At 54.1% G+C, this 20,614-nt stretch overlaps 1 protein-coding gene across 3 annotated transcripts in view; it reads right to left on the bottom strand.

Annotated features, from left to right (window-relative positions):
- The window catches only part of UBE3C (ubiquitin protein ligase E3C), a 73,621-nt gene that overhangs the window by 40,362 nt on the left and 12,645 nt on the right, over positions 1 to 20,614 (bottom strand). For 2 of the 3 annotated variants that reach the window (XM_037131879.2, XM_037131881.2), the window contains exons 3-10: positions 20,478 to 20,552; positions 19,681 to 19,827; positions 16,296 to 16,411; positions 13,769 to 13,926; positions 8,532 to 8,685; positions 7,935 to 8,155; positions 7,306 to 7,460; positions 4,926 to 5,113 (exon numbers count right to left, since the gene is read on the bottom strand). In XM_037131879.2, the coding sequence (XP_036987774.2) occupies positions 4,926 to 5,113; positions 7,306 to 7,460; positions 7,935 to 8,155; positions 8,532 to 8,685; positions 13,769 to 13,926; positions 16,296 to 16,411; positions 19,681 to 19,827; positions 20,478 to 20,552 (1,214 nt within the window). The remainder of the gene's footprint in view (positions 1 to 4,925; positions 5,114 to 7,305; positions 7,461 to 7,934; positions 8,156 to 8,531; positions 8,686 to 13,768; positions 13,927 to 16,295; positions 16,412 to 19,680; positions 19,828 to 20,477; positions 20,553 to 20,614) is intronic. The other variant, XM_037131880.2, reaches the window with a different exon arrangement.

Below are 20,614 nucleotides of genomic sequence, written 5' to 3'. Positions count from 1 at the left end.
AGTCCCAGTGCCGCCCTCAGAGGAGCGGTGCGTGGCGGGCATCTTCAGAAGCGCAGGAGTTGGGGAGGCTGAGGCGCAGCGGGTCAGGGTCGGGGCCAGGGCCAGGGAGGGAGGGGGGCAGGGTCCAACAGGCCTTGACCTCTCCTGCTTTAAATCCCCTACAACAGCCACAAAGCCTTAGGCTGGGGAGAACCTGCGAGGTCACCCAGCTGCCCCGCTCTTCAAAGGCCAGGCGCGCCGTTTCCACGGCAAAAGAAGAGGCTGAACTGCTTCAATTCCAAGGCCTCCCTGGCTCTGACTCGTGAGGGGCGGCTCTGTGTGGAGTGTGTGTCCGCCCCATGCACACACTGGGACAAAGTAGCAACAACAGCACACAACCCACAAGCTCCAACTGGGCAGGTCTCAAAACCAGGCTGAAAAAACTTCTTAAAGTCACTGGAATAATTTTAAAATGTAACAAATGATGCAGCAAGTTACAGGAGACAAATGAAACAAGCCCCGTCACAGAGAACCCTGGTGCCCTGTGGTGGGTGGCAGGCAAGCCCCTCCCGAAAGCCTACGGGGAGGGACCCTGCTCACCACACATGGGAGTGGGCTCCAGTGTGGGTTCCCTGCCTTTCCCAGGTTTTACACGCTAGGAGGGTGGCAAACAGCTACACAGGAAACAGAATGAGAAAAAAAATGCATGAAAAATATGAACTTTCACACGAGAGTTCTAGAAGCTAACATTTCTTGCCTCCTCTCTCTTGAGAGATTCTCTTAAAAATGTGTTATCTAACATAATTTTACTGACATCCATATTTCTTCAAGTTGTGTTAAACATAGACACTAAGGTCCAGCACCTGGAAAGTCTGAGGACTCACACAGCGCCACAGGCGCACCTGCTCCGAGCTCCTGCAGCAACCACCCAGGCGACAGAGCACTGGCAACGCCCGCCCCGCTGACCTGGGGGGGAAGTGAGCGAAGGCCGGGCACACACGCTCGCTCACGTGGGGGCCTGTGGATGAGGACATGGCACCCCCACACCCTCCAGCATGCCTTCTCACAGGGATGGCTGATACCGACCCACACCCAGGAGGCCACTGCAGTGGGCCCACTCCCCAAGCTGTGCTCGGAAACACAACACTCCCTAAGTGAGTTGCTCAGGAGACCATAAATGAGGCGCTGAACCTGCACACAAGTTGCCAGGACTGGTGACGAGCTGCCCTGTGGGCTGACTGGCCATGACCAGGCCACTGCCTGCAAGGACCACCAAGGAACATGACCGAGGCAGTGGAGAAGCCAGTCCTCCTGCAGGCCGCCTGGGTGGGGCCCAGCAAGGCATGCTGAGACACCCTCCGCACAGAAGGGGTCTCGGGCACCCACCAGCTACTGGAGGCCGCCCTGCTGCCACGACCACTCTGCCAGTGAAAGCAGCACTCACACCACCACATGAGAGGACAAGCAAATTCTAAACTCCCTTCATGACAATAAGAACCGTAAGACACATCTCAGCTGGAGGCCACTCACTCCTGACAAGCCTTTTTCTCTGCCAACTCGGACCGGGACGGGAAGCGAGGCTTTAGACACAGGGCTGAGCTCCAGGAGCACCTGGGGCCCAGGACCCGGCCTCTGCAGCCAGCGTCCTTCCGGGGCCTCCTGGGGACGGGCCTGTGCCTGGGCTGTGGGGTCAGCCAACGGGGAGGCAGCCCTAGCCTCTGGAGAGTTCCCACGGCCGCCTTCCCCTGCTAGTTCCAAACACTGGGTTTCACACACGCCAACTGCAGAAGCTGCCGACAGCCCTCACATAGGCCTTTCTCGGGATCCCCTGCATTTCCTAGGAAACAACTAGTCACCCACATTTGCAAAGTTCTGGGAGGTCTGAAAACTCAGCACCAGGGACGGTGCTGAGGGTGCTGGGGCAGCTCCCGCTGCACCCTGGGCTTGCGCCCCAGCGACTGCCAGCTCCTCCTCTGCACAAACCTCAACACAGACTTGGTGGTGGCACTGCTGTGTGTGGGAACATTAAAAAATTTTATCCTCGAGGACATTTTCTCATTGCTTTTCAGAGAGCGAGAGGATGGGGGTTGGAGAAGGGGAAGCACGGACGACAGAGAAGCATCACCGGTTGTCTCCGGGACACACCCTGACCGGGGATCAGAGTGCAAACCAGGTATGTACGCTGGTTGGAGATCGAACCCACAGCCTTTTGGTTTACAGGCTGATGCTCCAACCAACCGAGCCACACCGACCAGGGCGAGAGAATGCCCGTTTCAACACAAATCGGCAGCATATTAAACCTCCTGGTTATACCAGACACATCATTGATAATAAAAGCAAACAAAACCACAGACAAAAATCCAAATGTTCCTCTCTGTAGTTAGCTACCTCCTCAGTATTTTTCTAAAACACTGTAAACCTTGTTTACAAAAACATGAACATTTAGAAATAACCCTGCAGCACACTGTACTGGAATCCACCTGCATTCTGGTGGAAAAATCAAGCGCTCATTGTGATAAAGCTGGAGACTGTAGGCGAATGATACCGTCAACCACTCTGACCCCTGAAACACTACCTTTCAAGTTCAGCTTCAAAGTTTTCAGATGCCAGAACGAGAGAGCCAAGCCTCGAAGAGCAGGCCCACCTACCTGGCCCCCTGGATGAGAATGCCACCCCTTCAGAGCCGCACTCTGCAAGAGAGCACCTCCCCCACAGTGGGCACTGCACGAGGGCTGCGAGGAGAAGCCTCGGCCCCCAGACTCAGGAAGGCAGTGGCTGTGACACGAACCTACAGACTGCTTGGCTGAGAAGGGGCAGCGCGTCTTGGATGGAGACTAGAGCAGGAGGAAGGAGAGAGGCAGGGGGTGGCACCTGGGATCCAGGAGGCCCCAGTGCTCCACGGCCACACGTCACATGAGAGAGACACCCCAGTGCCAGGGAGCTGAGGCGCGTGAATGTCCGAGTGCCAGGGGGATGCCTGGGCAACGTTGAAGCAAGACAGGGTGACAGTGTGACACTCCGGTCTGGCAAACCATGACACACAGTGCAGCACTCCCCGTCTGGTGCCCAAGGGCAGGTGGAACAACTTGGGCTGGGGGACCACCCGGCTGGCAGGACGTGGCGAGCGGAACCAAGGAACAGGGTGTGCACTCTAGTCTAACTGGAGTGCAGCAGCCCTGGTTCACCAGCGACTTCCCAGAAGATGGCCCAGCAGGACCCTGACTCGGGGAAAGAGGCCTGCCAGGCCCAGGCAGCACACAGGATCTGAGGACAGGCGCTGCAGCCACTGGGCTAGGTGCGGAGCACCAGACAAGGGCCAGAGCCCCTGGTACGAGTGACACTGCCCAGAGCGCCTGCAGGGAAGGAAGGCATAGGAAAGGGAGCAGAAGGGGAAGTCTGACAGAGATGGAGAAGACCTGTGCAGGAAGCCGAGGAGAAGCCCAGAGTCAGGGCAGAGTCACCAGCACGAGGTCTGTGGAGGGGCCAGGGGTCCAGGGCTGAGCAGCGAGCTGCTGGCGGCCTGGGGGCATCCCCACAGACGGACAGGTAGGCCTTCCAGTGAAAGAGCGAAGCTGTGAGCAGAGCAGCGTGAACAGTAACCGCTACTCCTTCTTACTCCTCCCCCTCCTGACGGGGGAGGGGCTCCCGTTCACTGTTCTCTATTCTTTTTCTCTCCTTCCTTTACTTGAACAAGTGCCTTGGAAACTGCTCCGTGTCCCTTCACACAGCCTGACAGTCCACGTGGAACAGAACACACTGCAAAGCCCCACCGGAATTGTAAGGGGCTGGACAGAGCCTGGGGGGACCACAGGGCGAGGCACCAGCCCAGGGCCACCTAACTCTGTTTCAACCACCTTTTCTGAAGATTTGGAAGCAGTCAGAACCCCTTAACCACTGAGGGAGGCCTATCTGCTATGTCGTGACCCCTGAAAACACACTCTGGACCCTAAACCCTGATGTTGCTCACTGCCTCTGGAGCCCATCCTGCAGGGAGCAGACGCCAGGCTTAGATGCTGGGCTCGCACACCGGCCGTGGGGGAAGCCATGCAGAAGCCGGGCCCAGCAGCCCGGAGCAGGTGGCCACCGCCCACAGCAGGGACCAGGGCCCGGGTGCCCCCTGGGTCCCCAGCCCACTCTCACCCAGTAGCCTGAGAGCTCCCCACCTGGGAGGATCTCTGCCTCGATGCCTGACCTCCTTCGTGGTGATGAACACCAGTGGCCTGGAAGGCACCTCGTGAGGTCCGCCTTCATAGTGACAAGGCAGCTTCTGCCAATGAGGTCCCCCCACAGCTCATATCAGAGGACAAAGCAGCAGCCCTCACCACCCTGTGGGCGAGTAGCTCTCAGAAGCAGCCTCAGTCACCGAGCACAGTGCAGCCCCCGCCACCAGGGCCATCCGGCAGCCCCTCCTCCACCCATCCGCTATGCTCTATTACGTATTTTTTCTGTGAAACTCCTAAGAAACTGCTAAACTGTTACTTAAAATAGAGGGAAAAAAGCTGAAGATGACGCCAGGTACCTGAGCACGAACTAGCCATTTTCACTTGTTTTGTTCCTCTCAAAACTTATCTGGAGTGTTTGCAAACCACAATTGGGGACAGGCAGGGTAAGCGGCCCAGGTGCTCCGATGAAGGAGCAGCGGGAACAGGCCTAGAACGACACGCCACCATCAGCTCTGTCGCCGCAGGCACCCGCCTGGCTTCAAACCCTTCTGTGCCTGAGACACAGCAGAGGCTGGCCACCTCCGCCTGCTCCCACGTCTCAGGGCACCTCAGAGCTCACGGGTGGGGTGGGGTGGGGCCCCTGTGGGGCTCGCAGGTTCGGGAGAGAAACCTGACTCATTCTCCACAAAATGCTCAGGCAGAAGCAGCCCCGGGTCCTGCCCCACAGACCCAGACTGAGAGCAGGGCACAGACGGGGACAGGGACCCCGGCCCGGGCACGTGCCTGACTCGGGGCACCATCATGCGCTGCTGCACCAGAAGCGTGTGGCAGATGCAAGCCATCAGCGTGAAGGCCTCCTCGCCGGCCGAGTCCCGCCACACCAGGCTGAGCAGCGCGTTCGTCTGCTGCTTCGTGTCCAGCTTCCTCAGACACTCCTCCGCTATGTAGGGCAACGACAGTCGTCCGTCCGCCTGAAACACACCGGGAGTGGCTGTGGGTTAGGGGTGGTCTGTGGGGGCCCGCCTCTCCACCACACTCACGGAGGGTCTCATTTTTCCTCCGGCCAAAGCACAGGGCAGGCATCACCCCAAATTCCCCAGGCCACAGCACAGCATCCCCCACAGAAACCTGAGAGCTAGAGTGGGCAGCAGTTGTGTCCAGTGTGCTCCCACATGGACAGTGTCTGCAGTGTCCCCACTTTGACAGAAGCTTGTCCCCTATTTTTAGAGCGCCCCGCACAAAACGTGTCTGTGAGAACACATCATCATTGAAGAACTTCCACTGCAAATTGTCTTGAGTGATCGTTTAAGCAGAGTAGGTTATTACAGAACATTTAAAAACAATTAAATGAAATACATAAACCTGTTATTTTATATCTTAATTCTCTAGAAGATCTGATTCACTGAATACAACCTGAGCTAATGCTCCACAGAGTTTACTGATTTGGGGCATTAATCAAAAACACACGTTTTTCATGTGTGGATGTGTGCATGTGCACACAAGTATATACAAATAGACACACAAAACTGCACTGTTTGAGAACCGGGGTGATATACTTACGTAACTTACAATCGCCTACCAACCAAAACACTGTTTTAGAGACTAAAGCCACACGTTCCAGCCAGCAAACTAGACTCTGGACAAGATGCACAGAATAAGAAACGTTGGGACCGCAGTCCGAGCTGCGCACGGAGAGTGAAATTCCGGTGGACGCCAACACCCCTCCCGCCGCCCTGCGAAACACCACAGGCATGAGCACAGCAAGGGAGCCAAGCTCTGCCATCCTGGTCACAGTCTGCGCCCCATCTGTGTCCCCAGAGGGGAAGGCCCCAGTCTCTGCTAAGGCCTCTTTTTCACACAGACACCAAGTACATGGCGGACTGCAGACACCCTATAATTTCACAAATCCTTAAGAAGGTCACTGAGTGTTTAAACCTATCTTCTAGAACAAAAGCTCTGCCCACATCCAGCTGCAGGGTGCCAATTCTTTTGTGACCCCACACTGCAGTCTGCTTCTGGTGCTGCAGAGTCGGGGTTTGGCCAGTGCCGCTCCCCGCAGCAAGCCCAGGCGCTTCCTCACCCACGAGTGAGCTGCCTGTACACAGAAGGGACAGCACCCATGCCCTCTCACCCCACCCCAGCCTGAGGACTGACTTCCCTGGAAACCTGGCCCCTCACCCCTGCATCCCTCCCGAGGTGAGACCCCATAGTAACCTAACAAAATCACCAAGAACCTAATAAAGCCGTTCCGGGTGTGTAAGAGAGCGAGCAGACAGGCATACCACGTCAGGAAGAGGGACACACGTGTGTGTGTGTGTGTGTATGTATAATGCACGGCTTTCCCCCCTGGAAAATACATGGTAGGGAGTGGGGCACAGAGGGATAAATGGTAATGGGAAAAGAACAATGAAGAAGATCTGAAGAAAGTCACATGCAGAGGAAGCAGAGGAAACACACAGTAATGGATGCTGGGTAAGAAATGGGAGACAACCATGGCAATGCGCTTCTAGTTCATTTTACAATGAACCCTAACACTTGCCGTCTGTAGAGCTGGCAAAAATGACCAGAAGACGCTGCCTGGTGCTCACCAGGTAAGGCAAGAAGGAACCCAGCCACCTCCCCTCACAGGGGCTGGCACTGGAGAAGGGGGGTGGCGCCGGGGGTCCAGCCTCACCCCAGAATAAGGACTGAATGAGGATGCGCTCTGAGGGTAACCGCGGCAGCGCCTACCCGGTGGCGGGACCTTACTGCCCACAGCCACTGTGCTGTACATCCCGACGGGGTGAGCCACATGGAAGAGCGTAGTCACCGAGAGCTCTCTCAAAACAGACACCTGGCTGAGGGCTTGGGAGGGCCCGTTCACCAGGCCGGCTCCCGTCCAGGATGTGGTCCCTCGCAATAACCTGACACACTGAATCACCCCATTTCGCACTAAAACCAGGCACCATGCCACGCCGTGTGCCCCCATAAACATGCATGTGGCCTTCTCGTCACCGGGTGGAGACCTCTGGGAAAGGGGGGGGAGGGAGGAGGGCCGTAGAGGTAGTGCTTCACACACTACCTCCTGCATCTCTCAGGGACTAAGACCGAGGGACCCAGAGTGAGAGACCACTGGGAGCTCAATGGTGCTGTCGGTGCAGCGCCCGGCTGGCCCAGAGCTTACTGGCGCGCCTCTCTGCTGGTCTGCCTCGGCGCTGTCATCCTCGGAGTCACTGGCTGAGTCCTGACAGCTCTGACGGGCAGGAGACACCGGCAGCTGGGACAGGAAAGTCTGCAGCACACGCAGGTACACCAGCAGGCCTTCCTCAGAGAGGGTCCCTTCGGGAAACAGTCGATGACAGCCATTCATTACGGGTGATCCAGGCTGCAAAACCGCCGTCCCTGTCTTACACTTGGAGTGGCGTGGCTGACCGGCACCTACTGTGACGCCAACCCATGGGCTGCGGTGTCGCAGAGGGAATGGCTGTGACCCCAGAGCATCTGACGTTTGGCACACGTGGGGAGACAACCTCGCACGCACACCTGCTCCCCTACTTGGCACTGAAGTCCTGAGCCCGTGTGGCCTTAGGACAAGTGTCTACTCATGACGCCAGTACAGGTCAGCACTCTCCACAGAAGCCCGTCCAGGACAGTCCTGCAGCCTCAGCACCCTCCCAGGAAACTCCCTCAACCGCCATCCTGTGACAGTGATGGGGTGACAGGGGTGACAGTGACCCTGCCGTGTGCTGCCCCTCCCGCCAGGCCCATGCCATGCCCCACACAGGCTCAGGAGGACCGGTCTGGCGTTCGTACCCAGGTGGCTTTCGCCAACAGTTAAGACGACATAGAAGAGCCAGGCCGCGGCCCCGCGGGGCTCGGAGCGCCCGCTCTCCGCCAACAGCAGCGCCTCCAGGAAGGGCTCGAAAGGGAAAGCAGCCTGGGCATCAGCCAGTGCGGGCAGCACGAAGTGGAAAACCTGCTCGGTGAAAGGTGCGGCCAAACACTCCTCGGTGAAGGCCGTAAACACCTGCCGCCTGGAAGGGAAAACACAGGCTCTTCATCAATCCTCGGTTGAAGTAACTTGCAAACCAGCCTTCCGAAGCAATCGAGGCTCAGCGCCCAGCATCAGGCAGACCACCTGGAGTGAGCTGCACGCATGGGAACACTCAGCCACGTCCCTGCCTCTCTGCCGGCCACGGGGAAGCGGGGAAGCAGGCAGGTCTTCAGGACTGTGAATCTATGCTAGGGTGCAGGCCAGAAGGATAAAGGACGTTTTTCTTTAAACCAAGTCGCATTAAGGAAGTAAAAATTCAACATTCACGTCTGTTATTTAAGATAGCATCCTGCGTCCAAGTCACCACGAGATACAGAGCTGGTGAAATCACAAAACAAAGCAATCCCCGCTCTCACCTTGCGCCTTCTGGACAGGAGGTGTAAGTAAAGTGCAATGGTTTCAGAACATTCTCTAGCAGCGCTTTTGCAATAGGAACTCGAGATAAATCAGAATATTCGATACTTGACGGAAGCCTGCTGTTGATTAACAAGTAGAGAGATCTGTAATACCCTAAAGGGAAGGAAAACCACACATATAACAAATTGGGTGCCTTTTCTTATAATGAGGTACAAAACATGCCAGTTTTAAAATGCTTTTTATACAACTCTTATCAGCCCAAGTTTAAGTGAATTCTTCAAGTTTTTATTAAAAAATGTTACAAATACAAAACAGCCCGAAACAGTCAGTAAACCCCATTTACCTGTCACCGAGCACCCACCATCATCAGCCACAGCCAGTCTGCGTCCCCCCACCCGCGGGGGTGCAAATCCAAGACTTCATTATCTCAATGTACTGTCAAAGTTAACTTTATTTTTTAAATATATTTTGATGTTATTACAGCTGTCCCAATTTCCCCCCTTTGCCCCCTTCTACCCAGCGCCCGCCTCCCAGCATCATTCTCCCTTCCCCTTAGTTCATGTCCATGGGCCATACATGTAAGTTCTTCAGCTTCCACATTTCCTGGACTATTCTTAACCTCTGCCTATCGATTCTGTACCTACCACTTGTGCTTCTTAGTCCCTGAGCCTTCTTCCCCATTCTCCCCTTCCCCGCTGATAACCCTCCATGTGATCTTATTTATGGTTCTCTTCCTGTTCTGGCTGTATGCAAAGTTTTTTTAACAACTCTTGATAGTTATGTACTGATTGCCATTTTAACGTTCATGGTTTTGATCTTCCTTTTCCTAAACAAGTCCCTTTAACACTTCACATAATAATGGTTTGGTGATGATGAACTCCTTTAACTTGACCTTGTCTGAGAAGCACTTTATCTGCCCTTCCATTCTAAATGAGAGTTTTGCTGGATTCCATTCTAAATGAGAGTTTTGCTGGATAGAGTAATCTTGGATGTAGATCCTTCCCTCTCATGTCTTCAAATACTTCTTTCCAGCCCCTTCTTGCCTGCAAAGTTCCTTTTGAGAAATCAGCTGACAGTCTTATGGGCACTCCTTTGTAGGTAACTATCTCCTTTCCTCTTGCTGCTTTAAGATTCTCTCTTTATCTTTAATCTTTGGCATTTTAATTATGATGTGTCTTGGTGTGGTCCTGTTTGGGTCCAGCCTGTTTGGGACTCTCAGTGCTTCCTGGACTTGTAGGTCTATTTCCTTCACCAAATTAAGGACATTTTCTTTCATTATGTTTTCAAGTAAGTTTTCAATTTCTTGCTCTTCCTCTTCTCCTTCTGGCACCCCAGTGATTCAGATGTTTGTATGTTTGGAGATGTCCCAGAGGGTACTCATACTCTCCTCATTTTTTTAAATACTTTTTTCTTCCTGCTGTTCTGACTGCATGCTTTTTCCTTCCTTGCATTCTAAATCACTGATTTTGATTCTCGGCTTCATCCCCTCCACTGTCGGCGCCCTGTGGGTTTGTCTTTATTTCACTTCATGCAACCTCGGTTTCAGCCTGGGTGTTTTTGTGGGGTTGCAGTGCCCCGTGAGTTCTCTGAGTATCCTGATCGCCAGTGCTTTGAAGTCTGCATCTGATAGGTTGCTTATCTCTGTTTCGTTTAGTTATTCTGGGGTTTGGTTCTGTTCTTTCAGTTGGGCCATGTTTCCTTGTCTCCTCGTTCTGGCAGCCTCCCTGGGTGTGTTTCTGTGTATTTGGTGGGGCTGCTTTGACTCCCTGTCTTAGTAGGAAGGTCTGTTGTAGAATAGCAGACCTGTAAATTGTGTGTGGTGGAGCTTAGGTGATCGCCAGGGTGGGGAAACCCACTTCACCTATGTGGTGCGAGGACTCAGGGGACAGTGCCGTTGCCTGGCTTCTGGAGCTGTGCCTGGCATTCACCCTCTTTCCAGTCACTTCACTGTCTCCCTGTATGTGACTGGCGCCCCCTAGCTGCTGTGCTGATGCTGAATCCAGAGGGGGTGGGTCTGCACAAGTCCTAAGTCTGTGTGGGCCCTTTACGGGGAGCCTCCTAACAATCTGGCAGTTCCTTCCACTGCCCCAACTCCCCTGGTTTTTATAGCCAGAAGTTATGGGGATTTATCTTCCTGGATCTGAAACCTGGGACCCTCTGCTCCCAAGGTGTGTCTCCTGGTCTATGTCAGCCACACGTGAACATGGGACCACCCGTTCCACTGCCTCCAGGTGCGACACCCGGTTTCTGAGCTACTCTGCCCATCTCCGCCCCTCCTATCCATCTGGATGAATGTGGCTTCTTTAAATCCTTGGATGTCAGACGTCCACAGATCTTGATGTTCTGATGGTTCTGGGGGTTGTTTTGAGGTCTGGTTGTAATTTTTTTCTGTAGTTGTGCAAGGTGGCAAAGTGTGTTTACTTATGTCTCCATCTTGATCGGAAGTCTCCAGAACTTCTTAAAAATCCCATTATCAGAGCTAAAATACATTAACAGTAATTCCTTAATACCACAAACATCTAGTCAGTGTTTGAGTCTCCCATCATCTCATGTTGTAAGTTTTATTAAACTAGTTGGCTTGAGTCAGGATCCAAATAAGACCCATATGCTGGGATGTTAAAAATCCATCTCTGAAGCATCCTCCAAGTCACTGTTCTGAGGTTTTTGCTGACTCAGGACTCCTATACCCCTATGTGCTCCGACCCATGGCACTGCGTCCTCTCTAGCATGTAGACCATCCTTGCTCCATGCAGCGACCAACCTGAGGTGGCTCCTGGAATCCTGCAGTCACCCTGCTCCTCTGTCTTCTGATAGGCCCAGAGGGCAGGCCCATCACCCACCTAGGCGGGGCAGCAGCCTTGTCTCCAGGACTTGTAACCCCTCCAGAGGAGCGTCTCTGTCTACAGACCCCAACACAGGCGCTGGGGAACCCAACTGTTTCAAGGGCAACATCTGTGTCAGCAGGAGCGTGACTGCCCTACGCCTCCAGTGGGCTCTGCGTGTGCAGGGGGCAGACTCCAGTAATGCCAACCACCTAGATTGCTCGGTCTCTGAGGCACAGATGCCCCTTCCTAATAAAGTGGCGAGAAGACACTTCGGGTACAGCTGAGAGCCCCCCAAGACTGTCCAGACACACCACTGGTGCCGTGAGCAGCCACTACCTGCCTGCTTCGTTTCTGAGGACAGCCCAACCTGCTGCGCACTGGTGTTCCGACCACTACGTGGTGCCTGCTGCACCCTCCGCTGTGAGGCCCACTGTCAGCCGCCCACCTCTGACCCCATGCGCGGTGACGAGCAGTGGAACACAACAGGGTAAGTACAAAAACAGTTTCTAAAGGTGTCACCACCCTCTTCACAGTCACGTGAAGAGGTACTCGGGAAGCAGACTGAGCGGAGCACGCCTAGGGTGTCGAGCTCTGCTGCAGGTGAGACAGTGCCCCGTCACCGCAGGTGAGGCCCGCTAACAGGAGGGGCCAGAGCAGACAGCCTTCGGGATTTTCTGCAGACGAAGGATGTCAGGAGCCCCTACCGAAAGCAGCTCAGAAACGGCTGCAGCACAGAACATGCTAGAAGCAGCAGCTTCAGGGCAAGCTTTTGAATCATTTCCAATTCCTAGACACATTTCGAACTAATGCACATTTTAGTTAACCTTTTACGTCTAGAAAACGAGAAAAGTAAAAATTCTAATTGAACAGGTAGCCTTAAATCAATATACTTGGTACATCGATTAACACACTGGACCAGTTCTGTGATAATTTGTATTTAAAAGACCAAATTCCACAAATTTCAATTTATTTTTAATTCCCTAATCTTTCATCAAGCTAAGTAGCGCTTCTTTCATTAAAACCTGAGCCAAACACTAAGGATGAAATGTGTAAGATTTCCGTTTATTTTTTACAGCTCTAGCCCTGAGGGTCCACTTGGCTAGACGGCCCCTAGATCAGCCCATCCCTTCATCCCTGCGAGGAAACAAAAGCCCACTCACTCCTGATTTTCCCAGAAGCACCTGTGGTCCGTTCTATGCCTGAGCCTGAGGACACTTATTTCTAGCATGATAACACCCTGTAAGCCCCGAGGGCTCTGACTTCCTGCCTCTGAGAACACTGGGGGTCAGAGTCCTAAGTGTTTTGTTTTATTATGTTTATCATAAACGTTCTAAAATCACACGGATCTCCCCATCCTTCTCCAAACAGAGCCACTGGCGTATCCTCAGTGGTGTTTCAGACCCAGGCGACCACGCGCTGTGCAGCACAGCTCCTCTCGAAGAAGCTCTAACGCTGGGCGAGGAAGGGAAATCAAATGGACTAAGTGTTGGGCCGTCCAAGAAGCCCATGTGGTTGTTTCCGCACGACGGCCCTAGTTGCACTTAGTTGTCTTTAACTTCACTCAAAACAATTTTCTTAGGTTGTATTTTGACAGCTGTCCTATTGGTGTGCATTAAAAAAAACTTATCGAAACTGAAATTTTGTGTAGCTATTTTTATATTGAAGATGAAAGAAAATATGCAACTTTTTCAGTATGCTATGCTTTATCATTTTAAGAAAGGTAAAAATGCAAATATTAGAAAAGATTTTTGCAGTGTATGGAGAAGGTGTTATGACTGACCAAGTGTGTCAAAGTAGTTTGCAAAGTTTCATGTGGGAGATTCCTTGCTGGATGATGGTCCTCCACGGTCAGCCAGACCAGGTGAAGTTGACAGCAATTGAATTGAGACATTCATAGAGAACGATCAACATTCTACCATGTGGAAGACAGCCAACGCACTCAAAACATCCTGACTGATCAAGTTCCCCGTGAACACGAAAGGTGTGTATTTACAGGGAAAACCACATGGACCTTTTGGCCAGCCCAGTGTGGCCTTCTCCTCTGAGAACAAAGGTAATGACTCCACGCTTCTTTCCGCAGGACAGGCGCTGGCGGGCGTCTCCAGGCCGCAGCCCCGCAGACAGCATGCGAGCAGTGTGCCCAGGGCCACTGCTGGCGGCACTCGTTCTCCCTTCATTTATACGATGCACCAGAAGCAGGTAAGTGAGGAGTCTGAGCACGTTTCAAAGGTTAGGCTGGGGCAATGGAGGACAGAGGTTGGATGTGCGACCCCAGCAGGCGCTCCCCCAGCTGTGCACAGTGCATCTGTGCCAAGTCACATGTGCTGCTCAGAGAAAGTCTGAAGCCACACCTGCATGCGGCCACACTCACCCCACAAGGCCGGCCCTGGCTCCCACCCGCCCCCACTTACCATTCTGAATCATGTAGTGCAAAATCTGTTCAATGACCGACACCACAGAGCCAGTGTCTTGTAAAACAGGCAAGTAAGTGTTCTCGGATGAAAACACCTCGAGCATTCTCATGGGAAGCGCAACATTCAAACTGTCGTCGTTGCAGCTCTGCAGTAACCTGTGGGGACGAGAAGACGTGTTCGCACCCTGACCAGATGGCACATGCCACCCCGAGGCCCCTCGGGTCACCAGCACCTACTATGGTGAGTGTCTGAGCCACTTCGTCCTCGTGCCAGGAGACCCCTGAACACGGGTCCGACCCAGACAAGAGCACAGCCAACTCCATGCCCATATTGCAAGTCCTTGCTGTGAGCCAGGAGGCAAGCTGGCACTGGGGGCACTGGGAGCACAGATACGGGATGCAGGAGACTGCCAAGGCAGCACGGCGGGGAAGCGTGAGGACCAGGGTGCGGCTGCAAGTGGTTGAGGCCCGGGGACTGTGCCTGGAGCAGCTCAGATGTGGCCTCTCCTCTCTAAAGGGGCCCCTGCTCTCTCCTTCCAAGACACCTTCAAAACTTCCCATCCCTGCCCTGTCCCCTCTGCTAGACAGCTAGCATAGCTTCCTGGCCCTAAGTCACCCGTAATTTTGACTGAAGAGAATTACATGAAAACCCTAGGCAGAAGGAAGGGTTAGCTGTCACATCATTAAGTCATAAAGACGATGTCTTTTCTTACAATTGACTTTCCATACACAGAGCTCACACACGACCACGCACGTGCACCGATGCAGGCACGACACATCCTGACAGATGACACAGCAACAACCCATCCTCACTGGTCCCCTGGGCCCCTCAAGTCAACCCCTCCCTCCAGCTCCTATTGCAGCCAGCCCCCCACCCCCGTCACCGTAGACTAGTTTGAGTTTCCTACCACTTCACGTGGGAGGAACCGCACAGTGAACACTCTCAGCTGCAGGCCCTCTTTGGGATCCACCACGTCCAACCAAGGCCATCCCTCCAGCGAGTGCCACCACCCGGCCCACCGCCTGTGGTCCCCGAGCACCAGCTGATGGCCACTGGGCCACCTGGCCCTGTGCCACACAAATGCGCCGCAGTGGCCGCCAAGGACAAGCCTCATGGGAGCCCATGTGTCATTGGTCTTGGGGCACAACATCTGCAACATCCTCTCGGACGCTTCAGAAAAATGGCCCCATGTGCAGGGCAGAGAAAAAGCGGTGGGACCAGATGTGAACCTGTGACTCCAGGTTGAGAACGTAAAGGTGTTCTTTCAACTTCTGTGGTGTCAGAAACTTTTCAAAGTAAGAAGTTGGAAGAAAGGAAAAATTACATAATGATATATCATCTGCTAGAATTACCTGCTAAGTGACTGTCTTTCTGAAGCATGTCAGGTGCCCAGAAAGGACGACCTGGGGCTGCGTGGACCCAAGCAGCGGGTGGCCCCAGAGAGAGGAGGCGCTGCGCCCTCCCGGGGCCGTGTGAAGAGGAGGGTGGCGGTGGCCACGGACTAAGACGCCACCGTCTGGATGTTTATGGAAAAGTCTGCCCGCACTTGCTCTAGGGTGGTGAGTCCCAACCCTTGTCAACTCTTGGCTCACACGACTAGTTACTAATGCTCTGCAGCCCACCCAAAAAGGTGTTTTGCTGATCTGACAGAAACTAGGTGTGATTTGGATTCATTCACAGCAGACAGCTGTTGTGCTGGCCGCTGTCACTTTTTAACTTGACAATCTAAGGGAAGAGAGGTCAGTACCGCTGACTGAACAGCCAGGTGTGGCGTGTTTTAGACGTTCTGGTGGCCCACGGACTGAAAATCAGTGTACAGTGTATACATCGTGTTTTTCAAAGTAGACATTTCCCAAACACAAAGGGGTTAGAAGAAACTAGGAGTTCTTGGGATTCGCCGCCCTCTGGGTTCTCTCCCTCCCAGTAGAGGTCGGGGCCTCTACTTCCTAGACCAGCTCCATAGTTCGGAAGAACTGGTTAATGAGGCCCAGTCCTGATGGCAGTCCTAAGTAAACGCCACTACACACAGCTTCTGGGAAAGTAGCCGGAAGGACAGTGAAGGCTCAGATTCACTTGAAAACTGCGCTGCTGCTCAGATGGGGACAACCATTTAAAACAACAGCAGAGCTGTCACCTGCTCACTCATTTAGGTACTGAGAGCTCACATGACTTAGATGTGCCATTTCCTAGACTGAAGCCAAGAAGTCCTGGAAGTGGCTGACTTCGAGCTCCCGCGTAGGCACAGTGGAGCCTAGTGGCAGGCTCACATGACAAACTCGAACTCCAGCAGCTCGGCCCACCCATCGTGCCGGCGCCCACCACCTGCGTGGCGTCTAAATCTCCATTTTCACCTCCCAGGCCAGACTCACCAGGAGCGAACACTGTAACACACAGAATGCCCCGCAGTAGCAAAGACAGACAAAACCCCTCCACATCAGACACTGAAACCAACGGCACTCTGCTCGTCCAGATGTCCAGAGCGGTCGCTGAGCTCATGCACACTGCCGACCACGAGGGGACTCACCTGCAGCAGAGGCTCAGCAGCCTCTTGATCTGGAACAAGCACGTGAGTCTGTCGGATCCGTCCAGCTGCTGGACAAACAGAGCGCTGTGCTTAATGAGGTTCTGACACACCCAGATCTGAAACAGCAAAACACACACGTTACAGCTCCGCGGCCGGAACAGCCAGCGGCTCGCCACTGTGGCGACACCTCCCATGCCCTGGGTGGTGAACAGGCAGGCGGGCATGGTGGGAGGCAAGTCCTCCAGGGCAGGTTTACGCATGGCACACCCACCCATGCCGCCAGCTGTCCTCCGCAGAATGGCTCTCGGCCTCTGGCCAAGTGACTGATCTACCACTGAAACCATGTTCACCCAGCAGTCAGACAGGCCTGGGACAAAGCTGTCCCTCTGGCACACCAGCAGTCTGACACCAGCTCCAGGAGGACCTCGTTGCCAGTCACACACCACCCGGGGCACCAGGCTCCCCTTCCCGTGCCTGTACTGCCCTTCCGTGGGGGGCCTCCACCGCCCCAACCCCTCAAAACCCTGGCAGGAGAGATGCTCTTGGCCCCACTGTCCTCAGTAGAAGGCCAGGCAGCAACACGTGAGGTGACGCTGTGCACCCGGCCAGTGGGGGGACCCTTCCACAGTGTTCACCTGCACACGCTCACCAGGGCGCACACCTTGCACGTCTACTCTGTCGGCTGTGCCCAGCACCACTGGGGAAAGGTCAGCTGCGGGTCCAATGGCCAGACCTGCTGTCCCCCAGCACAGGGTTGTCGTTCAGCGAGCTCAGCGAGTACCGGCCAGATTCCCACCTGACTTGCACCCACGAGGCCTGTGTACGTGGATGCAGCTGCAACCTGGGATTTTAAAAGCCCAACGCCTAACCAAAATCTCCTCCACTTTACTGTTTGTGGATGTGTTTCTCGTTCAGTTCCTAGAACTCATTCAGAACCAGTGAGAGAGAGGAGGGCCTCCTGAATACAGCTTGTCATGAATGTGCCACAGCACCTTTCCTCTGTTATCTTCCAGGGGTTTCTCTCCGAGAGTCACACCTGAGTGACATCGACTGTGTCACAGTTAAACCACCACAGCGAGCATGTCTGTCTCCTGGGTTAGAGCGTGCCCTAAGCCAGGTGGAGTAACTGTACCCCGCCAACACCAACCTGCACACGCGCACGTTCAGCCCGAGGGCTCCCGGCCACCTGTCTGCACTCCTCAGGGACCACTGGGATGCAGAGACGCCCTGCCTGCCTGTGCTGTGCTCTACAGCGTGGGCCGTCTAGCGACACACGAAAACAGGACATGCAGCACCTCAACACTGTGAACGTCCGTAGGGCGACACTAGGGACTCCAGAATAAGGTTGTGAACGTACTGATCAAGTGTAAGGTTTCAAGTTGTCCGTGACATAAAGGGGACCCGCAGCAGGCCGACACTCTCCCTGAGCCCCTTCTGGACTGGCCTCGGACAAATGGTCACAGCTCTGACAAACGCACCAGCACAGGCCAGAAGTGCAGCATTACCACGGGGAACCTCTGGCTCAACTCTGCCACATACTAAACTCGGATGAGTAGCTCTAAAACTTTGCTTCTCACTCATCCTTTCCTGGGAGGTGGACAAAGGACACACACCAACAGAACAAGGGAGTCAAGAAGGGAAGCACTGCGACAGGAGGTGGGGAGGGCCTGATGGCGAAGCCAAGCCAGAGGCCTTCGTAGGAGAAAGGCCTGGAGAGCAACTGGCCAACCATGTGGGACGCGGCGGGTAGGGGCTCAACCCTGGGAACCGCTGGGGAGACAGAGCCAGGCGGCCAGGCCTCTTCGGTCACGGTGGAGTGCACCAAGGCACATTCGGCAGTCCTTGTGGAGGGAGACTTCAGTGAGAGAGTCCAGGAAAACTACGCAGAAGCAAGGCCATCATTAACTCTGGAACAATCTGCAAAGGGACTGTGCGCAGAAGGGACATAGCTGCAGCACGCTGTCCTTGCAGAGGACATGTGATGCCACTGAAGCAGATGCGGGAGGCGTGAGGGTGGGGCAGCACGTGCTCAGTTGCGCACAGGGCATCTTGGGAAGCTACCAGGAGCGGCGCCACTTCCCCTGGGGGGGGCGGGGGGCATCAGGGACATGAAGACTGGGCAGGAGACGCCCCACGTGTGTTTGCTTGTGCTTGCTCTTTTGTTTGCTCACTGAGTGCTCAGGCCCACTCCTGTTCTGTCAGCCAGGCCTGACGCATCAGTTCTATCCGGTGTTGAGACCCTGCACGGGAGAACCTGCCTTGGACTAGCAGCAGGGCTGCGGAAGCAAGGCTACATGGTTGTGCCCGGGGAAGCTGAGGGCGATGCCCGAGGGGCCCTGCTGGTGCCCAGAGAGGGCAGCAGCATTGCTCCACAGAGAGAGGCCCCAGGAGACACCGCTCCACTCACATCTCTAACATCGGAGCACAGTAAACTGGGACGTTTGTGCAGCAAGAAAGCAGACCACAGGCTGGAACACTTTCCTGACCCTTCTAGACCTCAGATAGACGTGGGAAGAGCCTGCCCTCGGGGAAGCCAGGGTCAGCCTCTCCACATGGGCCCAGTTCTCCCTGCAGTCTAGCTGAGCTCACTCAGGAAGCAGTGCCAGGGCCAGAAGCCGAACCCCGATGGCAACCTGGTATTCCTTTGTCCTTGGCACCCATTATTCACCTCTCTTTTGTGTGTACCCCCCACTAACACACACTGTTCCTCATCGTGGACGGCACTAGAAGCCTATGAAATTAAAGTAGCCCAATTATATTCTGGATGTTTTAAGAAAGAGTACCGGCCCTGGCTGGTGTGACTCAGCTGGCTGGGCACTGTCTGGTGAACCAGAAGCTTGGGGTTGCATTCCAGTCAGGGCACCTGCCTGGGTTACGGTTTTGGCCTTGGTAGGGGCGCATACAAGAGTCAACGGATCAATGTTTTACTGGCTCTCTCTTCCTCCTTTCCTCTCTCCCTAAAATCAAGTACCATGTCCTCAGGTGAGGATTTCAAAAAAAGGAAGAAAGAGACCCGATAATTTAGGGATTTCTACTGAAGTATTTACAGATCTGAAGGGCACAGGTGAGGAAGGTGTGGAGGGAAAGCAGCCATCCACGACTGTCTGGGGCCCACAGTGGACCCAAGACACGTGTGAGTGTACTCTAGTGTACTCAAATGTACTCTACTTTGTCTCGCATGTGAAATTTTCCACAATAAAAAATGAACAATCCTCTTGACAACCTGCACTGATTTTTAAGAAGGTCCCACCCGCCAGCACAGGAACGTCCTGCTGCCACTGGCTAAGGGGAGATTGTGAAGACGGGGCCTCGGAGGTTGTCCAGTGTGTGTTAAAAGCGGAAGATTGTGTCAACATGGACAAGTGAAAATGCAGTTAACACTCACCAAACGTTTGGAGTCTTCGTTCTGTTTGTAAAAAAACAGAAGCTGCCTCACCAGCAGGGTCAGACTGGGGCCGTTAGCGATAGAGAGAGTGCCGCCGGACTGCGAGGAGTCAGCGCAGCGGTCGAACGCGCCTCTTTGGATGGAGTACTGCAGACACAGCAACCACGGGTCAGCGCGGGGGCAGGGCCTGCCGCAGTCTGCACACCACAGGACACTGTCACGGGAGCGGGGCATGCTGACAGTGGGGACCCCACGGCTGCGGAGCCCCGGGAAGGCCGGGCAGTCCCCCAACCCCCACTGGGACTGGCTGCTGCCACGCCCCCGCTCAGATCTCTAGCTGTAGTCTGGCCTGTCTTTATCTGACTACTTACGAACAAAAACAGGATCACACCTCCCTGTAAGTCTTTACATAAATCTAAACCAACAAAATTAGTTGTTGGGGGACATGCTGTTATAAACATAAATGTTCATTAAATGCGTGTACAAGAAACATAGAAAATAACTCTGGCTGGTGGAGCTTAGTGGATCGAATGCCGGCCAGTGAACTAAAGGGCTTCCAGTTTGATTCCCAGTCAGGGCACATGCCTAAGTTGCGGGCAGGGTCCCTGGTTGGTGGCATATGAGAAGCAACCCACACTGATGTTTCGCTCTTTCTCCCTCCCTTCCCCTCTCTCTAAAAATAAAATATTTTTTAAAGACCACACAAAATGAATTCCACTTCTAAGAATCCCAGGCATTATTTAAAACAAGCTCTCGCGTGCCCTTCCAACGCGTTCTCAGGCCATACACAGACTTACTTGCTGTTTTCTGTCTCGATGGCCTCGAATGAACGACTGGATGATTATTGCATTTTTCAACCTTCGCCTTTCTTCCTGAAGGAGGAGAGCAGCCAGTGAGAGTCGGGGAAATGACATCCGGTTAGCACAGACTTAAA

This window comes from Artibeus jamaicensis, unplaced genomic scaffold, assembly GCF_021234435.1.
Source record: "Artibeus jamaicensis isolate MK-2021 breed Jamaican fruit bat unplaced genomic scaffold, CSHL_Jam_final contig_718, whole genome shotgun sequence".
In the NCBI taxonomy this organism is placed as follows: domain Eukaryota; kingdom Metazoa; phylum Chordata; class Mammalia; order Chiroptera; family Phyllostomidae; genus Artibeus; species Artibeus jamaicensis.
Note: the sequence above shows the minus strand (reverse complement) of the source record. Positions and strands in the feature narration are given on the sequence as shown.